This window comes from Clinocottus analis, unplaced genomic scaffold (genome assembly GCF_023055335.1).
Source record: "Clinocottus analis isolate CAN_PGR_092001 unplaced genomic scaffold, fCliAna1.0.p SCAF_22, whole genome shotgun sequence".
NCBI lineage: Eukaryota > Metazoa > Chordata > Actinopteri > Perciformes > Cottidae > Clinocottus > Clinocottus analis.
Genome location: NW_027175954.1, coordinates 480,001 through 502,718, shown reverse-complemented (window position 1 = coordinate 502,718; position 22,718 = coordinate 480,001). Strand labels below are relative to the sequence as shown.

The following is a 22,718-nucleotide window of genomic DNA, read 5'->3' as shown; positions in this document are numbered from 1 at the left end:
TACAGGGCCGGGGATTGAGAACAAAACTTTGTTGACAGATTTACACTATACATATTGATATATATATATATATATATATATATATATATATATATATATATATATAGATATAGATATCTATAGATATCTATATCTATATATATATATATATATATATATATATATATATATATATATATATATATATATAGATATATATATAGATATCTATATATATACATACATATATATATATATATATATATACATATATATATATATATATATATATATACATATATATATATATATATATATATATATATATATATATATATATATATATATAAAGAGAGAGAGAGAGAGAGAGAGAGAGATATCACAATTTGCGAGATTATAAAGTCAGGAATTTATAAGAAAGAAATCTGGAAAAATAGTGGAGTTGAAACCGTGTAACTCCAGCTTTCTGAATCTCGTTGCTCCTGAAGAAGTGTTATTATGCTATACACATTTGAAAAGATACTGCATAAAATAATTGTTTCTTTGGGGGTTTCTTTGCACACACACACACAAAAAAGACAAAGATTCTAACATAAAATCACGTAGAATTACACGTGAGACAATAAATTCATTTAAAATCTTTAAATGTATTTGCACACAATTGTGTTTGTTTTGCGTTGAAGGAATCTTTGAGACGTATTGTTCCATTATCTTTACCTTTATTTGTCCATTGTCCTTTCTTTAAAACCAACGAATCTGAGCATTGGTTTAATTAGTACATCAGATAAAGCTTGACTGTACTTCCTCCTCCTCCTTTACTTCCTCCTCCACTTCATGTAAACGTCCCCGACTTGACGCGGCAGCCAGACGACACAGGGACTTTGACGTTGTCGACATGTCCTGACATTCTCCAAAACTCCAGGTACGAGTGTTGTTTCTTCTTTTCATGCTTCAGTTCATTATTTTGATAACTTTGAGGATACATTTGAAATGTGACGTGAAGCTTCCGTGTCTTCTGTCTGTGTCTCTCCATGAGAGCCATCAAGACTCCGGCTCCTGTACAAAACAACACATACGTTAACCTGGATATGCTCACATGTCGGTGACACAGTTATCTCGGTCGCTTTGTCTACGCACACATTTTTACACATTACACAGCAACCAGGAAACACTTCATGTAAATATGGAGGGCAACGTTTCTTGGCAAAAGGCCACAATGTAACGAGCACAATTAATGGGAAGGGGACTTTTGGAATATACTGTACCTGCTACCAATTATTTACTTGAAACGCTGTTGTGCAACTCTTTGTTCCGCCTTGCAGTAAACGGCCTATCACTGAATCTTTTGTGTGTATGTCTGTGAGTAGTATACTACTGGTACATATTAGGGGTGAAGTGGAGGGGGTGTGAAATATTTAAATATGATTTAATATGATTTGGAGACCCCCCAAATTTTTTTTAGAATATTGAAATAGAAATAAAACGATTAAAACAAAATTACTTTGAGACTCTGTAACCGAAAGTGACTCATTTCAGGCTTTTGTGACTCATCCTACTCAAGTACCGATGGACAGATGCACTGAGTTTTATCTCGTTAAGTAACTTTGGGGATCCTCTGAATTTTCATCTCTCGCCATCATCAGGTCAACATTTTAGTTCGTCCAATACTCTGATTTCTGAAAACAATACCTGCAGAACTAATGACATTTCAGCCTCAGCTGTACGTTGTGTTTACTATTAATTTGATAATGTAGCATGCCAACATGCCAAATATCATCTAACATCTAAGATCTATTGTTTTATTATCTCCACCAGACATAGGACTGGCTCCTGTGTCGGCCAATCAGAACTCCTGATGCTGCTCCGATGCGTTGGTGGTCCAGTTTTCCTTCAGGCTGCGAAAACTGCTTGATTTTAAGTAGGAAGCCTCAATGACGTCAGTGGACCTGTTGAGCACTCTGGAGGATTTAAGAGATGATGAATTTAGGAACTTCAAGTGGCATCTACAGCAGTCTGACATCCTGAAAGGCTACCAACCCGTCAAGAAATTCAAGCTGGAGAATGCAGAAAGATGGGACACAGTGGATCAGATGGTGGAAAACTTTACTCCTTCTGGAGCTCTGCAGGTGATCAAGAAGATTTTTAAGAAGATTAACAAGAATGATCTGGCGCAGAAGCTGTCAGTCGCCAACTCAGAATCAATCGGTCAGTCACACTTCAATTGTTTTTTTTCTTGCAAAACAAGTGCATTGAAGTGGACAACAAAATGCTTGTAAACGTCTGCAGGGTCTCTGTAAAGAAGCTCATTGTAATCACACACAAAAACAATTGATACCTGACGATTTCGTAATTCTGAGAGAAGGTTAATTATCAATCGCTGTTATATGAGAGGACAGCGCTTTGATGGCACTACTGAATTTAAATCTGTTTTATTTACCCCTTGTAAATGGTTGAGAGATAGCACTGGGGGTAGAATGTGATCCGTATATTGTTGACTTTTGTTTGCCTTGAGTTAATAACATGACACAATGCCTCAGATCTAGTAACTTCTTTTTATAATTTGTTAAATTCTTTATTATTTAGTTGTTTGCGTGATTTAAAGTATTCCATTTTTTTTAGAACCATAATTTATGTATCTAAGAAGACAGGTTAATTAGTTGAACTCATTAAATATCCATGACAATATTACGTAAACTACAGAACATAACACATACAAAATGGAAAAAAAGAAAACTAATTCATAAGCAGTACAGTAGGAGATCGGGGGTTTGAGGACATACTTGCAGGTCATTGCATGTTGGACCCATCAGGCTCCACACGCCATCCACTGGCCAGCCGTTCTAAGTGCAACACTAATTTCTTAAAATGCTGCTGGACAGCCAGAAACACTGAGCGGTTCAGGAATATCTTAGAAGAACTAAAAACTGTTTGGTAATATCAAATAAAAACTAAAGAATATTATAGTTGTTACAATGTTGAAGTTATAATTTTTTTTGTTGGGAGAAAATGATGATTAATCATCTTTGAACATCAGTCCACTAAATTGGACATCATGCACCCCTGGCCATTTCAACAAAAATTACAATTCATACTATTACTCCGACTATGTTGTTCCTGCTGTTGAAATTTGTACTGGGATGTAAATCAGTTGGTTTCTGTTATTGGAATGCAACTCGTAATTTTTATAACAAACATTATTTTGACAATAGTTTCCTGTTATTTTTGTAGAAAATGTCCATATAATAGGTATAGGCTCGCAGTTCAACAGGTATGGCGAGTAAGAAGGGAGGTGGAGGAGTAGAACTATGAAGCTGAGGAGTCAGGAACCAGGTTCAACATTTTTACATTGCGTCAAACAGCATTAGCCGAATATGTTGAAATATGTGAACACTAGTATGACAACGTTAGAAATGTGTTATTTGATAGTTTTATGCACGAAAGGGTTGATGATGAATAATAAGTAATTACTTATTATACTAATTAGTCAAGTCGATAAAATAACACGAGCTCCCCCACACAGTGTTGAAGGATGTCAATGCTGTTGGAGAAACGAACAAGGACAGAGGAACTTCCTGCGCTCAGAGCAAAGGTAAAGCTGCTTTGTCGTAAAAGTTAAAAGTGTGAGTAAGTTTTACTTTCTGTGGGAGACATCATGACTCCATTGTAACTGAGTGAAAACAAAGACAGGTTAACTTGCTAAGATTTAGCTAAAATCCCATCAACAAACCTTTAGCAAAACAAAAGGAAGCAACTTATACGTGTGAGAAGAAAGGTGAAATGTGATTATTTGTTCTATTGATGTCCCACAGATGGGATTGTTCCAGTACCAAAGTCACAACAGATCTCAGATTACCAACGCTTGATGCAATCACATCTCCAGGATAAGTTTATGTGTGCACAAGAGGGGTGGGCACAGAAAAAGGATGAGCAACGTCTCGATGATATCTACACAGAGCTGTACGTCACATCAGGTGGTGATGTACACATCAACAAACAGCATGAGGTCAGGCAGATTGAGACGGTGGTGGTGAAATCAGCAGGAACAGAGAAAACAATTAAACCTTGTGACATGTTTCAAGACCCCTCTGGAAGATATAAACCCACGAGAACAGTGCTGACAAATGGAATCGCAGGAATTGGCAAAACTTTTCTTGTGCACAAGTTTGTGTTGGACTGGGCTGAAGGAAGAGCCAATCAAGATGTGCATCTCGTTTTCCCCTTGACCTTCGGCCAGTTAAATTTATGGAAGGGAGAAAAAATGTCTTTATCAGAACTCATTCATAAATGTATCACAGAGACCAGAGACATCAAGGAAGAAGCTCTTAATCACATCTTTACAAGTCTGCAGTCTTCAGGAAACACCAACTACGACAAGAGTAAATTCAAAATTCTGTTTATTTTGGATGGACTTGATGAGAGCCACCTTCATCTGGACTGCTCCACCAGTGAAAACAGGAGCGTCAAAATTGACGTGACAGCGTCCACCTCAGTGGATGTGATGATGACGAACCTCATCAAGAAGAAACTGCTTCCCTCTGCTCGCCTCTGGATAACCACTCGACCTGCCGCAGCCAATCAGATCCATTCTGATTTTGTTTACATGGTGACGGAGGTAAGAGGGTTCACTGATGCACAGAAGGAGGAGTTCTTGAGGAAGAGATTCAGAGACGAAGAGCAGTCCAGCAGAATCATCTCCCACATCAAGACCTCACGAAGCCTCCACATCATGTGCCACATCCCAGTCTTCTGCTGGATCACTGCTACAGTTTTGGAGGACGTGATGAAGCCCAGAAAGGAAGGAGATCTGCCCAAGACCCTGACTGAGATGTACGCAGAGTTCCTGAGGTTTCAGATTCATCAGACAAACAAGAAGTATGACCAAAAAAAGTGCATTCAGTGCATAGAGTCATTAGCAAAACTGGCTTTTCACCAACTGGAAGAAGGCAACCAGATCTTCTACGAGAAAGATCTCAAAGAGAGTGGCATCGATGTCAGTGGAGCCTCGGTGTGCTCAGGAGTGTTCACAGAGATCTTCAAAGAGGTACGTGGGAGGAAGAATGAAGAAAAGATGTTTAGCTTCGTCCATCTGAGTGTTCAGGAGTTTTTGGCAGCTTTTTATGTGGAGTGGGCATTCTTTAATGAAAACAAGAATGTGATGTGTGAGCCAGAGCAGGAAAGTGGTGAACAAATCAGCAAAACTTCACTGACTGAGGTCCACATGTTTGCTATTGACAAGGCCTTGAAGAGTCCAAATGGACACCTGGACCTGTTCCTCCGATTCCTCCTGGGTCTTTCACTGCAGACCAATCAGACTGGCCTACGAGGTCTATTGAAAAACAAAAAAAGCTCAGAGGCCGATCAGGAAACAGTCAAGTACATCAAGAAGAAGATCAGTGGGAATCTGTCTCCAGAGAGAAGCATCAATCTGTTCCACTGTCTGAATGAACTGAATGATCGTTCTCTCGTGGAGGAGCTCCAACAGTACCTGAGTTCAGGAAGTTTCTCCAGAGATAGACTGTCTCCTGCTCAATGGTCAGCTCTGGGCTTCATCCTGCTGTCATCAGGAAATGATTTGACTGTGTTTGACCTGAAGAAATATTCTGCTTCAGAGGAAGTTCTTCTGAGGCTGCTGCCAGTGGTCAAAGCCTCCAACAAAGCTCTGTAAGTGCAGATACTAACTGCGTCACATGTGTCGGGTTGTTCTCATCTGAAGAACTGCTAGTTGTAAGATTTGTCTATTAGAGTTGTCTATTAGTTAATCTTCATGTGTGGGTTTGATTGATAGTTTATGGTCGGCGTCTGTGCGGTTGCCGTTCCACTAACTCGGGGTAGAGTTTGCGTTGGTTTGTTCATTGGATCAGGGAGGAGAATAGCGTGCGCCAGCTCCAAGAGGCAGACCTTTAGACACCGGTTGTAGCAACTCAAACCAAGCCAGCAAAGGGGAGTCACAGTGGGCGTGTGTCGAACCAGTGGAACAGCAGCATCAGACCCTTGGCAATGAGTTTTATGCTTTAAAGAAAAGGTTGGCCTCCGGAGCAACGCCTGCTCTCCTCTTAGCTCAGCAGCCCCCTGACTGCAGAAGGACTATACTAAAACACACCTTCTCGTCTCTGCATTCATTGTTGTTAAATGTTTAAAAAAATAAGCCTACCATATCCTACACTTTGCATGTTGATGGCAAAAACTAATTTAAGTTTGATCCCGAAAATGTGACTACCTTTTAACATTTTCATTCATTGTTTCAGGCTTAGTGGCTGTAATCTTTCAGAGAGCAGCTGTAAAGCTCTGTCCTCAGTCCTCAGCTCCCAGTCTTCTAGTCTGAGAGAGTTGGACCTGAGTAACAACGACCTGCAGGATTCAGGAGTGAAGCTGCTCTCTGCTGAACTAGAGAGTCCTCCCTGCAGACTGAAGACTCTCAGGTCAGGATTAATAAAACCTGTAAAGGATGAATCATAACTCTCACATGGTGTTGTAATTTTTATCTCACTTTTATTTCAGAAAATGGAGGTTTAAGTCATTTACATTTTGAGGGAATTATTTTGTAATACACTGCAAATATGTTTCAGACTGAGTGGCTGCAATCTGTCAAAGAGCAGCTGTGAAGCTCTGTCCTCAGTCCTCAGCTCACAGTCTTCTAGTCTGAGAGAGCTGGATCTGAGTAACAACAACCTGCAGAATTCAGGATTGAAGCTGCTCTCTGCTGGACTGAAGAGTCCTCACTGCAGACTGGAGACTCTCAGGTCAGGATTAATAAACCAGTAAAGGATGAATTGTAACTCTCACATGGTGTTGTAATTTTACTTCTATGATTATACCACTTTTATTCAGAAAATAAAGGTATAAATTATTAAAATTTAGAGAGAATTATTTTTCTAATACACTGAACACATTTTTAGGCTTAGTGGCTGTAATTTGTCAGAGAGCAGCTGTAAAGCTCTGTCCTCAGTCCTCAGCTCCCAGTCTTCTAGTCTGAGAGAGCTGGACCTGAGTAACAACAACCTGCAGAATTCAGGAGTGAAGATGCTCTCTGCTGGATTCAAGCGTCCTCACTGCACACTGAAGACTCTCAGGTCAGGATTAATAAAACCTGTAAAGGTTGAATCGTAACTTTTACATGGTGTTGTAATTTTTTATCTCACTTTTATTTCAGAAAATGGAGGTTTAAGTCATTTACATTTTGAGGGAATTATTTTCTAATACACTGCAAATATTTTTTAGACTGAGTGGCTGTAATCTGTCAAAGAGAAGCTGTGAAGCTCTGTCCTCAGTCCTCAGTTCCCAGTCTTCTCGTCTGAGAGAGCTGGACCTGAGTAACAACGACCTGCAGGATTCAGGAGTGAAGCTGCTCTCTGCTGGACTGGAGAGTCCTCATTACACACTGGAGACTCTCAGGTCAGGATAAATGAAACCCTTAAAGGGTGAATCGTAACTCTTGCATGGTGTTGTCATTTTCCTTTGGTTTTATACCACTTTTCTTTCTGAAAATAGGGGTTTAAGCCATTTAAATTTTGAAGGAATTCTTTTCTAATACACTGCAAATATTTTTCAGACTGAGTGGCTGTAATCTATCAAAGAGAAGCTGTGAAGCTCTGTCCTCAGTTCTCAGTTCCCACTCTTCTTGTCTAAGAAAGCTGGACCTGAGTAACAACGACCTGCAAGATTCAGGAGTGGAGCATCTCTCTGCTGGACTGAAGAGTCCTCACTGCACACTGGAGACTCTCAGGTCAGGATAATAAACCTGTAAAAGGTGAATTGTATCTCTCACATTGTGTTGTAATTTTCAGTGATTATAACACTTTTCTTTCCCAAAATAGAGGTGTAAGTCATTTGAAATATAATGGGAATTGTTTTCTCATACACTGCAAATATTTTTCAGACTGAGTGGCTGTAATCTGTCAGAGAGAACCTGTGAAGCTCTGTCCTCAGTCCTCAGTTCCCAGTCTTCTATTCTCAAAGAGCTGGACCTGAGTAACAACGACCTGCAGGATTCAGGAGTGATGCTGTTTTCTGATGGACTGGAGAGTCCTCACTGCCCACTGGAGACTTTCAGGTTAGATTTCATCTTTTGTTTCACAGATTGTGAAAATCCATCTCACGTTAAGGTATATTAAAAAAGATACCCAACATCTGCTCACATAATCAGTGACTAAAAATACTGCTAAAACAATTTGTTCTGACTAAATGGGAGAAAAGGTTTCACATGACTTTGCAATGCCACCAACCGTTGAAGCATCTTACAGGTCATCGTTTTGTTCCTATGATCCCCATCTATACCCACTGAACATTACCTGCTCAGCAGCAAACACCAGACTTACACAGTTAGAGACTCCGTGGTAAAGAAAGTGGACCATCTATCCATCCATCCATCCATTATCAGCCGCTTATCAGGGGTCGGGTCACGGTGGCAGCAGGCCCAGCAGACCAGACTCAGGCTTCCCTCTCACCCGCAACATTTTGCAGCTCATTCTGGGGGATCTCGAGGCGTTCCCAGGCCAGCTGGGAGATTTAATCCCTCCAGCTTGTTCTGTGTCTTCCCCGGGGTCTCCTACAAGTTGGGCGTGCACGGAAAACCTCCAGTGGGAGGCGCCGAGAGGCATCCTAATAAAATGCCCGAACCATCTCAGCTGACTCCTTTCGACACGGAGTAGCGGCTCAACTCCAAGTTCCCTGCTGATGTCTGAGCTCTTTACCCTATGTCAAACGCTGAGCCCGGCCACCCTACAGAGGAAACAAATTTTAGCTGCTTGTATCCGAGACATCGCTCTTTCGGTCATGACCCAGAATAGGGTTGCAAAATTGCGGGAATATTCAAAGTTGGAAACTTTCCAGGGGAATTAACGGGAATAAACAGGAATAAACAGGAATATACGGGAATTATCGGGAATTAACGGGAATTAACTGGAAATTTTGGGGTAATTTAACTGTATTTACCTTATCATAAGCAGACATGCATGCAAACATTTATAATACAACTTTTAAAAAGGACGTTTTGACACTCCTAAAGCCGCGGATAATCAAGGTGATGGTGTACTTTTGTGTGGACATACATACTTTATTTATTTATTTGTACTGTATACAAATAAACTTGGTATTGAAATGAACATGGCTTCAGTTTACCAAGTAATCAATATGCTAATGACAGTGTCAGTTTCTTTCTACAGTTCACTTTCTACATGAACTAGTTCATAATCCATAATTCAAAATTTTGAACTAAGTTCACAGCTCCAAAAAAATGAACTAGTTCATTTTTTTTTTCAATATGTTGCAGCTATAATTGAAATCTTTATCTGTCTGCAATACCGCTCTCACCACAAAACCCCCCGAGGGACCCGGTCGAAAGCCTTCTCCAAGTACACGAAGCACATGTAGACTGATTGGGCAAACTCCCAGGACACCTCCAGTTGTCTCATGAGGGTAAAGAGCTGGACCACTGGTCCACCTTTTGACGACCTGGACGGAATTTGCATTGCTCCTATTGAATCTGAGGTTTGACAAGCAGCCAGAACCTCCTTTCCAGCACCCTGGTATAAGTTTTCCCCGGGAGGCTGAGTAGTGTGATCCCCTGATAGTTTGAACACACTCTCTGGATAAATATAGTATATAAATCAGTTTTCTTTTTTTCTGAACAGTTATATATGTATGTATGTAGGATATCTTGATATCAGCAGTATCCATGCTGTATATTGATGACAACTTAGTTTTTTAAAAGTAGATCTCTTTTTATTACCTTGCCTTTATTCATCATCTCAAAGTGAAAACTCACCTCACAGAATATCTTTGACTCTGCTTCAGATCTCAGCGCATCTTGTTATTTCAGCATTGAAAAGTACAATTATTATTAATTTCCAAATTTACACCTTTAATGTTCATTTCATTCTGAGTGTGACTTAGGACATTTGCAACTTGCAACTAGGACATTTGCAACCTTTGCTTTACAGTATCAGTTCACATTATTTGCCATTTGGATAATTTTACTCAGTGAATTCAGTCTCAAGGAAAAAATTAATGAAAATGAACATCACTACATGTGTGCTCATGTGTGTGGGTCTCCAGGCTGTCTGGCTGTCGGATCACAGAGGAAGGCTGTATTTCTCTGGCCTCAGCTCTGAGATCCAACCCCTCCCATCTGAGAGAGCTGGACCTGAGCTACAACCATCCAGGAGACTCAGGAGTGAAGCTGCTGTCTGATGGACTGGAGGATCCACTTGGGAGGCTAGAAACGCTCAGGTATGGACAGACAACAGAGCTCACTGTCACACACTGTTTCTCTGTTACGCCGGGTTGATGCTTGAAGCGCAGTAGCCTGGCGCTTCAAGCATCAATGCATTCATCTGCGCCGGTCAGCAAGCCATTCATCAGTCATTTTTGGACACAGCTGACAAATACAGCATGTGTAATAACTATGTATGAAACCACAATTACTAACAGCAGTGATGCCAGGCTAGATATCGGGGGTCTTTTTATACAGTGGCTGAGGTCTGTCCTTAATCTGAGGGAAGTCTTCTAGAGGCTCATTCTAAAAGCTGTGTTTCTTCCTCCAGGGTGGACCACTGTGGAGAGAAGTGGCTGAGACCAGGTCTGAGGAAGTGTGAGTTTGTGTTCACTTTGATTCATGAAAACAAGGCGGGACATGCTACTTTAAATCAAAAGCTTATCTGCAATTAATTTCATTCAACTCTCAGTTTGAAACGTGTTCCACAAAGATGAAATCTATCAGTCTGTTAAAGCTTTTATCTTTTAAAACGTTTCACCTTAAAATATTTACTTGAGCTCCTTTTGCCTTTTTAAAACTATTAGGATCTCAATCATGAGGAGGAGGATCCTTAGGAATATTTGAATATTGTGGGAGAAGCGCAGAGGAAGATTCAGGAGGCTTTCTTCACTGTTTGATTATTCTCTTTTACACCATTAAGCTTCAACTTTTACAATTTTAAAGGTTCAACTGTAAAACATATACCTTCTTTTCACTGGAAAACATTTGTCTTAAAAGCTTTTACCTTTTTTAAAACATTTACCTTTTTAAAATGTTTATCTTTGAATCCGTTCACTGTAAAACATTTCCACTTTAAAGTTTCTACCTTTAAAATGTTTCACTTTAACCATTAAGACATTTACCTTTTAAAACAGTTCACTGTCAATCATCTACCTTTTATCTTTAACATGTTTCTTTTTAAATCATTTACCTTTTAAACCTTCTACCTTTCAAAAATATTTTCACTCTCAAATTTTTCTCTGTAAAAGGATTGTTAATGAAGCAACAGATAAACCCATCAGGTGTGTTGGATGATAAAGTGCATTGTGTCTTGTTCTCTCCATCAGATGCCTGTGAACCCACACTGGACTCAAACACAGCAAACAGACACCTCAAACTGCCTGACGACAACCGGACGGTGACGTATCTGAGAGAGAAGCAGCCGTGTCCTGATCAACCAGAGAGGTTTGACGACTGGTATCAGGTGATGTGTACCGAGGGTCTGACTGGTGGTCACTTTTACTGGGAGGTCGAGTGGAGTGGAGATGCTTATATAGCGGTGACTTACAGAGGAATTAAGAGGAAGGGAAGAGGTAGAGCGTGCGGTTTCGGGCAAAATAATCAGTCATGGAGTCTGATCTGTTCTAAGACGAAAGGTTTATCTGTCAGACACAATAAGATCAGAACAAACGTCGCATCCTCCTCCTCTTTCTCCTCTTTGGTATCTAACAGAGTAGGAGTGTATGTGGACTGGCCTGCTGGCACTCTGTCCTTCTACAGAGTCTCCTCCAACACGTTCATCCACCTCCACACCTTCAGCACCACATTCACTGAGCCTCTTTATCCCGGGTTCGGGTTTGGGTTTAGGTGTGGGTTTAGGTATTGGTTTAAGTATTGTTTTAGGTTTGGGCGTGGACTTGGGCTTGTTCGTTGCTTGCCCAGTTCCTCAGTGTCTCTGTGTTCTTAATAGGAGGGAAAACGTCCACCTGTGTACAGAAGCACTGTTAAATGTTTTCATTCAGGTTTTTCCAGCAATATCTGTGAAACGTTTTACAGCATTTCAGACAGACAGTCAAAAATGGACAGAAGCGTTCAAGACTTTAGATCAAAAGATTGTCACTTTGTAGGAGAATAATCCTCAGCAGCTGTTTATTCTTCAAAGTTTTTTAATCACATATAATGTGAGAAAAGAATACTTACATTTTAAGATTAATGAGATGAATGTTTTATGTGATACGCTTGTAAAATGACTTTTATTTGTATTAGGAATAATGTAATAATAAGGAAATACTTTAACAATGTAAGAAGTGAGGTAAAGCCACCTCTTCTGTCGGCTCACAGTAAATGAATGAAGGGAAAATACACCCTCAAATACAACGTGAATGTATATCAGTCTGATCTGCAGTGTCTCGTAACGTATGTACATCACATGAAAATGTACTTTGTAACATTTACAATAAAAAGTGATGGTTCTGTTGTTTTTGTGTGAAATTACTGTGTTCAATTTTCAGGTTTGGCTCTGATGTGTCGACTAATTTTATCTTGGTTTTCAAATTAGTTTTCTCACTTCAGCGCGGAGAAACACTTTTAGTATTTTAACATAAACATTTCTCCTGCAGAGGCTGTTCTATGTGTCCATGTTACAGGTGTTCTAGGTGTCCATGTTACAGGTGTTCTATGTGTCCATGTTACAGGTGTTCTAGGTGTCCATGTTACAGGTGTTCTATGTGTCCATGTTACAGGTGTTCTAGGCGTATAGCCTTAGCAAAGAATCCTGTAAGAAGACGCAGGTGTAAACCTGTGAAGTATCATTTCTTAAGGTTAACTGTGAATGATGTGAGAATAAGGTTGAACTATTGTCCAACAGACCAGATCGTTGCAGACGTGATGACAAAACCTGCAACAAAGCTTAAGTTGAATAAGTTTGAAAAGTTTATGTTTGGGGATTAACCATGTGTATGAAAATGTACATGATGAAAAGGGAGAAAACCTTGTTATGATGTTTGTTTTTTGTCTTGAAGGTAACAGTGTGAGAACAAGTGGGGGTGTTAACATACACAAGGAAAAGTGTTCTCATTTAAATGTTATATATTTGTATTGCCATATGCAGGCTTCATAGGGTTAATTCAGTCACTGTTTGATGGACAAAGAGAACAGCCAAATGGAGCTGCTAAAGTTGACACGTGACAATAAAGTTTTACTTTGGATAACAGAGTTATGAAGTGATGTTGAATGTTGTCTTCTTCCTCCATTACTATGTTTGGGTTAAGACTGGGTACACACACCCATGATCGCTACACAATCCACATCGGCTAACATTGATAATACAACACAAATCAAAACGAATAGCAATGTATTTCACAGGCAGACGTGAAAAGAACAAAGGATGCAGCTTACACGCACATTTCTACATAAATATATATTTACAAACACGTGAATGAATCTGAACGAGGTCTGTAAACTACAAGTAGCCTACAGACCGCAACTAACAGGAAGTGACTGGTTCTGTTACTTCCGGTCTGATATTTGAAGGCAGCGGTCAACGGTTGACCAGTTTTTTTTGGCAACGCCCCCTTGATGACGACACTGCTCTCGACTTGAAGCAGGGACGTTGACGTTGTCGACATGTTCTGACATTCTCCAAACCTCCAGGTACGAGTGTTGTTTCTCCTTTTAACGCCTCAGTTTGTTACGTCGATAACTTTTAGGACACATTTGAAGCGTGACGTGAAGCTTCCGTGTCTTTTATCCCGTTTCACGTACAGTTGGAAAGATATACACAGATGTTTCGTGGTGTTACGGATGAACAGGCGGCCGTGTTAGCTGGTGACTTTCGGACGAAAGCGTTACGGCAGATGTTGAGAAGAGCGAGAGTACACGTAGCTGTCCTCGGGACTTCCTTATTGTTTAATGTCAAAACTTCTTGTATAAAGTCTCAAAACACACCGGAATTCAGGTTGTAGAGTCCACGCGGGCTGAACCGTCGCTTGTCTTTCATGTGTTGAAACAGGAAGTGAGCAAATTGCCCATCCTTTGAAATAATGATGGTAAAAAAAATCACACATAAGTGACTTTGGAGCCTGTTTTGTGCAAACATGTGTCACGTAAAATAACTCTGTAGTACAGGAAAAGACAAACTTTTTGGCTCAGGGGCCACAATGAGTTTTACATTTTGACAGACTGGCCGGGCCAGTATCAGATGGATGGAGAGTGTTTTGTGGGAACTAATATGAGTTAAAAGTAAAAGCCATTAACTTAAAAGTAAAGAAAACGTACATTTCATTTCAGTGGTCACCCTTTTTTTTTGCCAGTGCATCAAAGTGTGTTTTCAGTTTGCTTGTGTCGATTCTCAGGACATCTGAGTTGTTCATCAGGTATCTCAGTGGTCCTTAAACATTTTCTGTCACTTCCCACTTTGGAGGAAGAAAAGTGTTCATGCCCCCACCGCCCCAACAAAAAGGTCCATGTTGAATCTTTATTGAAATAACAACTTTTTGTGACTCCATCTGTGCTTTTTCAAATAATAGACTAATAGTAAACTAGATATTTCCACCCGAGAAAAACAACTAAAAGCACTTTGTTAGAACAATGCAAATAAAGTTATATCTCTGCAAAAAATAACTAATATTTGGCAAAATAATAGCTTATTGTGGCTGCAAATCATCTGTTTTGCACTCAATATATTTTAAAGATAACAAAGTGCAACTTGTGAAAAACTAAACAAAACAAGTTAAAATGCTTGGCAATAAAGAGTTTTATTGAGTGTTACACTGCATATCTTTTTAAAATAAAAAATAACGTGAAACCTGTGCAAATCCAAACAGAATGAGTGCAGATATGTGTGAGTCATCAAGTTGTGTCAGTATTAGTGGCTGCAATGAGCTGCTTTCCACTACAAATTATAAAAGGGGGTTGCAATATGTTATTTCACATGTCTAGCTGATATAATACAACTGTGTCCATTTCTAATAATTTACTTTAAATGTGTGTTTAAGAACATCAATTACGTGTACACATACTGGCTGAAGCGATACAAGTATTGTATTGATCCTGTAGCAGAGAGCGCTGTCTCTTTAAGAGAAGAGTGAGGAAGACGTGCAGTTTGCAGGCTGATGCGAGTTCATTATGCCGAGGAAAATAACTCTGGATTCAGCTGTTAGTTCATTTCACAACTTTTAGAGTGCTCTTACTGGAGAGTGGGATCAACTGAAACACCGGGTAGTGCAGGAAAAAGCCAAAATGAATGTGGTCTTTACTCTAATTTGGACAATTTTCTACCAATACTCGACGGGCCGTAGTTTGCCCATGCCTGATCTAACATCTAAGATCTATTGTTTTATTATCTCCACCAGACATAGGATTGGCTCCTGTGTCGGCCAATCAGAACTCCTGATGCTGCTCCGATGCGTTGGTGGTCCAGTTTTCTTTCAGGCTTTGAAAACGGCTTGATTTTAAGTAGAAAGCCACAATGACGTCAGTGGACCTTTTAAACACTCTGGAGGATTTAAGAGAGAATGAATTGAAGGACTTCAACTGGCATCTACAGCAGCTTGACATCCTGGAAGGCTACCAACCCGTCAAAAGGTGCAGACTGGAAAACGCAGAAAGGCGGGACACAGTGGATCTGATGCTGAACACCTTTACACTTCCTGGAGCTCTGAAGGTGACCAAGAAGATTTTGAAGAAGATAAACAGGAATGATCTGGTGCAGAGTCTGTCACACGCCAGCTCAGGACCAGAAGGTCAGTCACACTTTGTTCAATTGTTTTTTTCTTGCAAAACGAGCATTGAAGTGGACAACAAAATACTTGATTTCGTTAATCATCTATAAGTCCTTAATAGCTGGTTTGTAATATATATAACTTAATTTACAAATTCGGAATCCGTCATTTGTAAAGTATGAAAATCCAACCATGAAACGCATAAGAGTCAAGCTTGTTAATCAAGAATGAAACATTTCTAACTGTGTTAATGAATTGCATACTAATGAATGTTAATGTTGGAACAATGCTTTATGAATGAAGTGTTTTCTCATACTTAACTAATGCAAAATAGCATGTAGTTATTATAAAGTGTTACCAATACTTATTGGGCTCTAAATCAATTCGTTTATGTTATTGGAATGTAACTTATTTATTTATGACAATAGTTTTCTGTTTTTGTAGAAAATGTCCATATAAAAGGTATAGGCCTGTAGTTCAACATATGTATGGAGGGTACGAAGAAGGGAGGTGGAGGAGTAGAACTGAGTGGTGAAGCTGAGGAGTCAGGAAACCAGGTTCAACATTTTTACATTGCGTCAAACAGCATTAGCCGAATATGTTGAAATATGTGAACACTAGTATGACGTCATTAGAAATGTTTGTTATTTGATAATTTTCACAGACGTCACATTTTATGCATGAAAAGGTTGATGATGAATAATAAGTGATTAGTCAAATAGATGAAATAACACGAGCTCCCCCACACAGTGTTGGTGGATGCCAATGTTGTTGGAGAGACAAACGAGGTCAGAGGAACTTCCAGCTCTCAGAGCAAAGGTAAAGCTGCTGTATTCTCTTGTATGTATGGAGGCCTTGAAGGACAAAGTGTAGTAAAAGTTAAAAGCATAAGTAAGTTTTACTTTCTGTTTGAGACATCATGATTCCATTGTAAGCAAAGACAGGTTAACATACTAAGATTTAGCTGAAATCCCATCACCAAACCTTTAGCAAAACCAAAGGAAGCAACTTATGCGTGTGAGAAAAGAGGTCAAATGCTATTGTGTTATTCTATTTATGTCACACAGACGGGATTGTTCCAGTACCAGAGCCACGACACATCTCAGATTACCAACACTTGCTTCAAACAAACCTCCAGGATGAGTTCAGATGTGCACAAGAGGGGTGGGCACAGAAGAAGGATGAGCAGCCTCTCGATGATATCTACACAGAGCTGTACATCACAGCGGGGGGTGATGTAAACATCAACAAACAGCATGAAGTCAGGCAGATTGAGGCGGTGGTGGTGAAGCCAGCAGGAACAGAGAAACCAATTAAACCTTGTGACATGTTCCAACACCCCTCTGGAATAAATAAATCTATTAGAATACTTCTGACCCATGGAATTGCAGGAATTGGCAAAACTTTTCTTGTGCGCAAGTTTGTGTTGGACTGGGCTGAAGGAAGAGCCAATCAAGATGTGCATCTTGTTTTCCCCTTGACCTTCCGCCAGCTGAATTTATGGAAGGGAGAAAAAATGCGTTTAGCAGAGCTCATTCATAAATGTATCACGGAGACCAGAGACATCAAGGAAGAAGCTCTTAATCACATCTTTACAATTCTGCAGTCTTCAGGAAACACCAACTACGACAAGAGTAAATTCAAAATTCTGTTTATTTTGGATGGACTTGATGAGAGCCGCCTTCATCTGGACTGCTCCACCAGTGAAAACAGGGGCGTCAACATTGACGTCACAGCGTCCACCTCAGTGGATGTGATGATGACGAACCTCATCAAGAAGAAACTGCTTCCCTCTGCTCGCCTCTGGATAACCACTCGACCTGCCGCAGCCAATCAGATCCATTCTGATTTTGTTGACATAGTGACAGAGATCAGAGGGTTCACTGATGCACAGAAGGAGGAGTTCTTGAGGAAGAGATTCAGAGACGAAGAGCAGTCCAGCAGAATCATCTGCCACATCAAGACCTCACGAAGCCTCCACATCATGTGCCACATCCCAGTCTTCTGCTGGATTACTGCTACAGTTCTGGAGGACGTGATGAAGCCCAGAAAGGAAGGAGATCTGCCCAAGACCCTGACTGAGATGTACGCAGAATTCCTGAGGTTTCAGATTCATCAGACAAACAAGAAGTATGACCAAAAAAAGTGCATTCAGTGCATTAAGTCTTTAGCAGAACTGGCTTACCACCAACTGGAAGATGGCAAGCTGATCTTCTACGAGAAAGATCTCAAAGAGAGTGGCATCGATGTCAGTGGAGCCTCGGTGTGCTCAGGAGTGTTCACAGAGATCTTCAAAGAGGAACGTGGGAGGAAGAATGAAGAAAAGATGTTTAGCTTCGTCCATCTGAGTGTTCAGGAGTTTTTGGCAGCTTTCTATGTGGAGTGGGCATTCTTTAATGAAAACAAGAATGTGATGTGTGAGCCAGAGCAAACTTGTGGCAGACAAATGCAAATGCTTTTCAGTAAACCATCACTGACTGAGGTCCACATGTTTGCTATTGACAAGGCCTTGAAGAGTCCAAATGGACACCTGGACCTGTTCCTCCGATTCCTCCTGGGGTTTTCACTGCAGACCAATCAGACTAGCCTACGAGGTCTATTGAAAAACAAAAAAAGCTCAGAGAACAATCAGAAAACAGTCGAGTACATCAAGAAGAAGATCAGTGGGTATCTGTCTCCAGAGAGAAGCATCAATCTGTTCCACTGTCTGAATGAACTGAATGATCGTTCTCTCGTGGAGGAGCTCCAACAGTACCTGAGTCCAGAAGGTCTCTCCAGAGATAGACTGTCTCCTGCTCAATGGTCAGCTCTGGGCTTGATCCTGCTGTCATCAGAGAACAAACTGGATGTGTTTGACCTGAAGCACTATTCTGCTTCAGAGGAAGTTCTTCTGAGGCTGCTGCCAGTGGTCAAAGCCTCCAACAAAGCTCTGTAAGTGCAGATACTAACTGCGTCACATGTGTCGGGTTGTTCTCATCTAAAGAACTGCTAGTTGTAAGATTTGTCTATTAGAGTTGTCTATTATTTAATCTTCTTGTGTGGGTTTTATTGATAGTTTATGGTCGGCGTCTGTGCGTTTACTGTTCGACCAAATCGGGGTAGAGTTCGCGTTGGTTTGTTCATTGGATCAGGGAGGAGAATAGCGTGCGCCAGCTCCAGGAGGCAGACCTTCAGACACCGGTTGTAGCAACTCAAACCAAGCCAGCAAAGGGGAGTCACAGTGGGCGTGTGTCGAACCAGTGGAACAGCAGCATCAGACCCTTGGCAATGAGTTTTATGCTTTAAAGAAAAGGTTGGCCTCCGGAGCAACGCCTGCTCTCTTCTTAGCTCAGCAGCCCCCTGACTGCAGAAGGACTATACTAAAACACACCTTCTTGTCTCTGCGTTCATTGTTGTTAAATGTTTGACACTTTGCATGTTGATGGCAAAAACTAATTTGTTAAAGTTGGTTGAATCCCGGAAATGTGACTAACTTTTTTAATTTTCATTTATTGCTTCAGGCTTAGTGGCTGTAATCTGTCAGAGAGAAGCTGTGAAGCTCTGTCCTCAGTTGTCAGTTCCCAGTCTTCTAGTCTGAGAGAGTTGGACCTGAGTAACAACGACCTGCAGGATTCAGGAGTGAAGCGGCTCTCTGCTGGACTGGAGAGTCCAGTCTGCACACTGAAGACTCTCAGGTCAGGATTAATAAACATGTAAAGCTTGAACCGTAACTCTCACAGTGTTGTAATAGTCCTTTGGTTTGTATCTCACTTTTATTTCAGAAAATAGAGGTTTAAATCATTTACATTTTGAGGGAATTATTTTCTAATACACTGCAAATATGTTTTAGGTTAAGTGGCTGTAATCTGTCAGAGAGCAGCTGTGAAGCTCTGTCCATAGTCCTCAGTTCCCAGTCTTCTAGTCTGACAGAGCTGGACCTGAGTAACAACGACCTGCAAGATTCAGGAGTGGAGCGTCTTTCTGCTGGACTGGAGAGTCCTCACTGCACACTGGAAACTCTCAGGTCAGGATTATTAAAACCTGTAAATGGTGAATTGTAACTCTCGCATAGTGTTGTAATTTCTTCTTTCAGTGATTATACCACTTTTCTTTCCCGAAATAGAGGTGTAAATTATTGGAAATATAGAGCAAATTGTTTTCTCATACACTGCAAATATGTTCTAGGCTGAGTGGCTGTAATCTGTCAGAGAGAAGCTGTGAAGCTCTGTCCTCAGTCCTGAGTTCCCAGTCTTCTAGTCTGAGAGAGCTGGACCTGAGTAACAACGACCTGCAGGATTCAGGAGTGGAGCTGCTCTCTGCTGGACAGCAGAGTCCACGCTGCAGACTGGAGACTCTAAGGTCAGGATTAATAAACCTGTAAAGGGTGAATCGTAACTCTCGCATGGTGTTGTAATTTTTACTTTGGTGATTATACCGCTTTTCTTTCCGAAAAAATAGAGGAGTAAGTCATTTGAAATTTTGAGGGAATTGTTTTCTCATACACTGCAAATATTTTTTAGACTGAGTAACTGTAATCTGTCAGAGAGAAGCTGTGAAGCTCTGTCCTCAGTCCTCAGTTCCCAGTCTTCTAGTCTGAGAGAGCTGGACCTGAGTAACAACGACCTGCAGGATTCAGGAGTGGTTTCCCTTTTCCAGGCGAGGTGGCTATAGTCCACAGGCCCCTATCCACCAGGTTTTATTTGTAACCATCTAGCAGCCAAAAAATTAACCCAAGATTTGAATGATACTTAGCCCCTTTTTTAACCTCTGATATTCGGTTACTTAACGCTCCCACTGAACGTTTGAATGCAATTATTCCGCCTAATTCTTGATTTTTCTTCTCCATTATGTCAGGTTGCTAAAGAAGTAGGCTAGTGTTAGCTGAATTCATGTCTTTAGGATAGGTTTCTTGATATTAGCACTATCTATGCTGGTCATTGATGACAACTTAGGTTGGTTTTTTTTAAAGTAGATCACCTTTCATTACCTGGTCTTTATTTATCATCTCAAAGGGAAAACTCACCTCACAGAATATCTTTGGCACCGCTTTAGATCTACAAGTACAATTATTGAGGAACACAGTAAAGATTTATTTTCCCCTGTAATGTTCATTCCATTCCGAGTGTGACTTGGGAGATTTGCAACTTGATAAAGATTTGTTTTATTAATTCTGTGCTTTACAGCGTGAGTTCACATTATTTACCATTCAGCTAATTTTAGTGAGAGAATTCACACTGTCAATGAAAAAATAAATGAAAATGAACATCCCTACATGTGTGCTCGTGTGCGTGGGTCTACAGGCTGTCTGGCTGTCGGATCACAGAGGAAGGCTGTATTTCTCTGGCCTCAGCTCTGAGATCCAACCCCTCCCATCTGAGAGAGCTGGACCTTAGCTACAACCATCCAGGAGACTCAGGAGTGAAGCTGCTGTCTGATGGACTGGAGGATCCACTCTGGAGGCTAGAAACGCTCAGGTATGGACAGACAACAGAGCTCACTGTCACACACTGTTTCTCTGTTACGCCGGGTTGGCGCTGGAAGCGCAGTAGCCTGGCGCTTCAAGCATCAATGCATTCATCTGCGCCTGTCAGCAAGCCATTCATCAGTCATTTTTGGACACAGCTGACAAATACAGCATCAGTCGTCTGGTGTTTTACATCATCAATGCATTCATCTGCGCTGGTCAGCAAGCCATTCGGCTCCTCTGCTGTTTACTATCGAGCTAATGTCTGTCTGCCTGTCTGTCTGTCTGTCTGCCTGCTTGTGGTTGTCCGTATATATGTATCTGCTCTTCATGCTTGCTCTCTTTTTGGACACAGCTGACAAATACAGCATGTGGAATAAGTATGCATGAAACCACAATTACTAACAGCAGTTACGCAAAGCTATATACTAGATATAGTGGTTATATTTTGGAAAAGAAAATGATCAGGAGGTCTTTTTATACAGTGGCTGAGGTCTGTCCTTAATCTGAGGGAAGTCTTCTAGAGGCTCATTCTAAAAGCTGTGTTTCTTCCTCCAGGGTGGACCACTGTGGAGAGAAGTGGCTGAGACCTGGTCTGAGGAAGTGTGAGTTTGTGTTCACTTTGATTCATGAAAACAAGGCGGGGCATGCTACTTTAAATCAAAAGCTTATCTGCAATTAATTTCATTCAACTCTCAGTTTGAAACGTGTTCCACAAAGATGAAATCTATCAGTTTGTTAAAGCTTTTATCTTTTAAAACGTTTCACCTTAAAATAGTTACTTTAGCTCCTTTTGCCTTTTCAAACGCTTCACTGTCAATCATCAACCTTTTTTATCTTTAACACTTTTCTCTTTCAAATCATTTATCTTTAAAGCTTCTACCTTTTAAAAAATATGTATTTTCACTTTCAAACTTTTCTCTGTAAAAGGATTGTTAATGAAGCAACAGATAAACCCATCAGGTGTGTTGGATGATAAACTGCATTGTGTCTTGTTCTCTCCATCAGATGTCTGTGAACCCACACTGGACTCAAACACAGCAAACAGACACCTCAAACTGTCTGACGACAACCGGACGGTGACGTATCTGAGAGAGAAGCAGCCGTGTCCTGATCAACCAGAGAGGTTGGAGTACTGGTATGAGGTGATGTGTACCGAGGGTCTGACTGGTCGGTGTTACTGGGAGGTCGAGTGCAGTGGAATTGCTTATATAGCAATGACTTACAAAGGAATTAAGAGGAGAGGAACAATTAGAGAGTGCGGTTTCGGGCATAATAATCAGTCCTGGAGTCTGATCTGTTTTCAGGCTGAAGGTTCATGTGTCAGACATGATAAGATCAACAAAATAATGGTCGCATCCTCCTCCTCATCCTCCTACTACTTCTACTCCTTGGTATCCATCAGAGTAGGAGTGTATGTGGACTGGCCTGCTGGCACTCTGTCCTTCTACAGAGTCTCCCCCGACACGCTGATCCACCTCCACACCTACAGCACCACGTTCACTGAGCCTCTTTATCCCAGGTTTGGGCTTGCGCCTGAGCTTGAGCTTTCACAAGGTTGCTTGCCCGGTTCCTCAGTGTCTCTGTGTTCATAATAGGAGGG

General features: G+C 40.8%; 2 protein-coding genes across 2 annotated transcripts in view; both read left to right on the top strand.

The window, feature by feature from the left end:
• The first annotated feature begins 3,841 nt into the window (after positions 1-3,841).
• LOC137792879 (NLR family CARD domain-containing protein 3-like) lies at positions 3,842-12,015 on the top strand. The gene is made up of 5 exons (XM_068588672.1): positions 3,842-5,640; positions 7,529-7,702; positions 10,033-10,206; positions 10,521-10,567; positions 11,299-12,015. Exons 1-5 carry the CDS (start codon positions 3,842-3,844, stop codon positions 11,916-11,918), a joined length of 2,814 nt encoding a protein of 937 aa, XP_068444773.1. The 3' UTR covers positions 11,919-12,015.
• A 1,537-nt stretch (positions 12,016-13,552) lies between these two features.
• LOC137792870 (NACHT, LRR and PYD domains-containing protein 3-like) overlaps positions 13,553-22,718 on the top strand; it is a 10,127-nt gene continuing 961 nt past the window's right edge. Inside the window, exons 1-10 of the mRNA XM_068588659.1 lie at positions 13,553-13,603; positions 15,304-15,693; positions 16,423-16,491; positions 16,740-18,603; positions 19,173-19,346; positions 19,502-19,675; positions 19,837-20,010; positions 20,952-21,125; positions 21,674-21,720; positions 22,124-22,718. The exon at positions 22,124-22,718 is cut by the window's right edge and continues 961 nt beyond it. Coding sequence (XP_068444760.1) covers positions 15,420-15,693; positions 16,423-16,491; positions 16,740-18,603; positions 19,173-19,346; positions 19,502-19,675; positions 19,837-20,010; positions 20,952-21,125; positions 21,674-21,720; positions 22,124-22,710 — 3,537 coding nt within the window. The 5' untranslated portion in view covers positions 13,553-13,603; positions 15,304-15,419 and the 3' untranslated portion in view covers positions 22,711-22,718. The remainder of the gene's footprint in view (positions 13,604-15,303; positions 15,694-16,422; positions 16,492-16,739; positions 18,604-19,172; positions 19,347-19,501; positions 19,676-19,836; positions 20,011-20,951; positions 21,126-21,673; positions 21,721-22,123) is intronic.

What these genes read in the sequence shown, in the direction of transcription:
- LOC137792879 (XM_068588672.1), top strand. Translation starts at nt 3,842, where the DNA reads ATGCAATCACATCTCCAGGATAAGTTTATGTGTGCACAAGAGGGGTGG. An exon ending in AAAGCCTCCAACAAAGCTCT is followed by an intron (nt 5,641 to 7,528) that starts GTAAGTGCAGAT and finishes AATATTTTTCAG; the next exon opens with ACTGAGTGGCTGTAATCTAT. An exon ending in TGCACACTGGAGACTCTCAG is followed by an intron (nt 7,703 to 10,032) that starts GTCAGGATAATA and finishes GTGGGTCTCCAG; the next exon opens with GCTGTCTGGCTGTCGGATCA.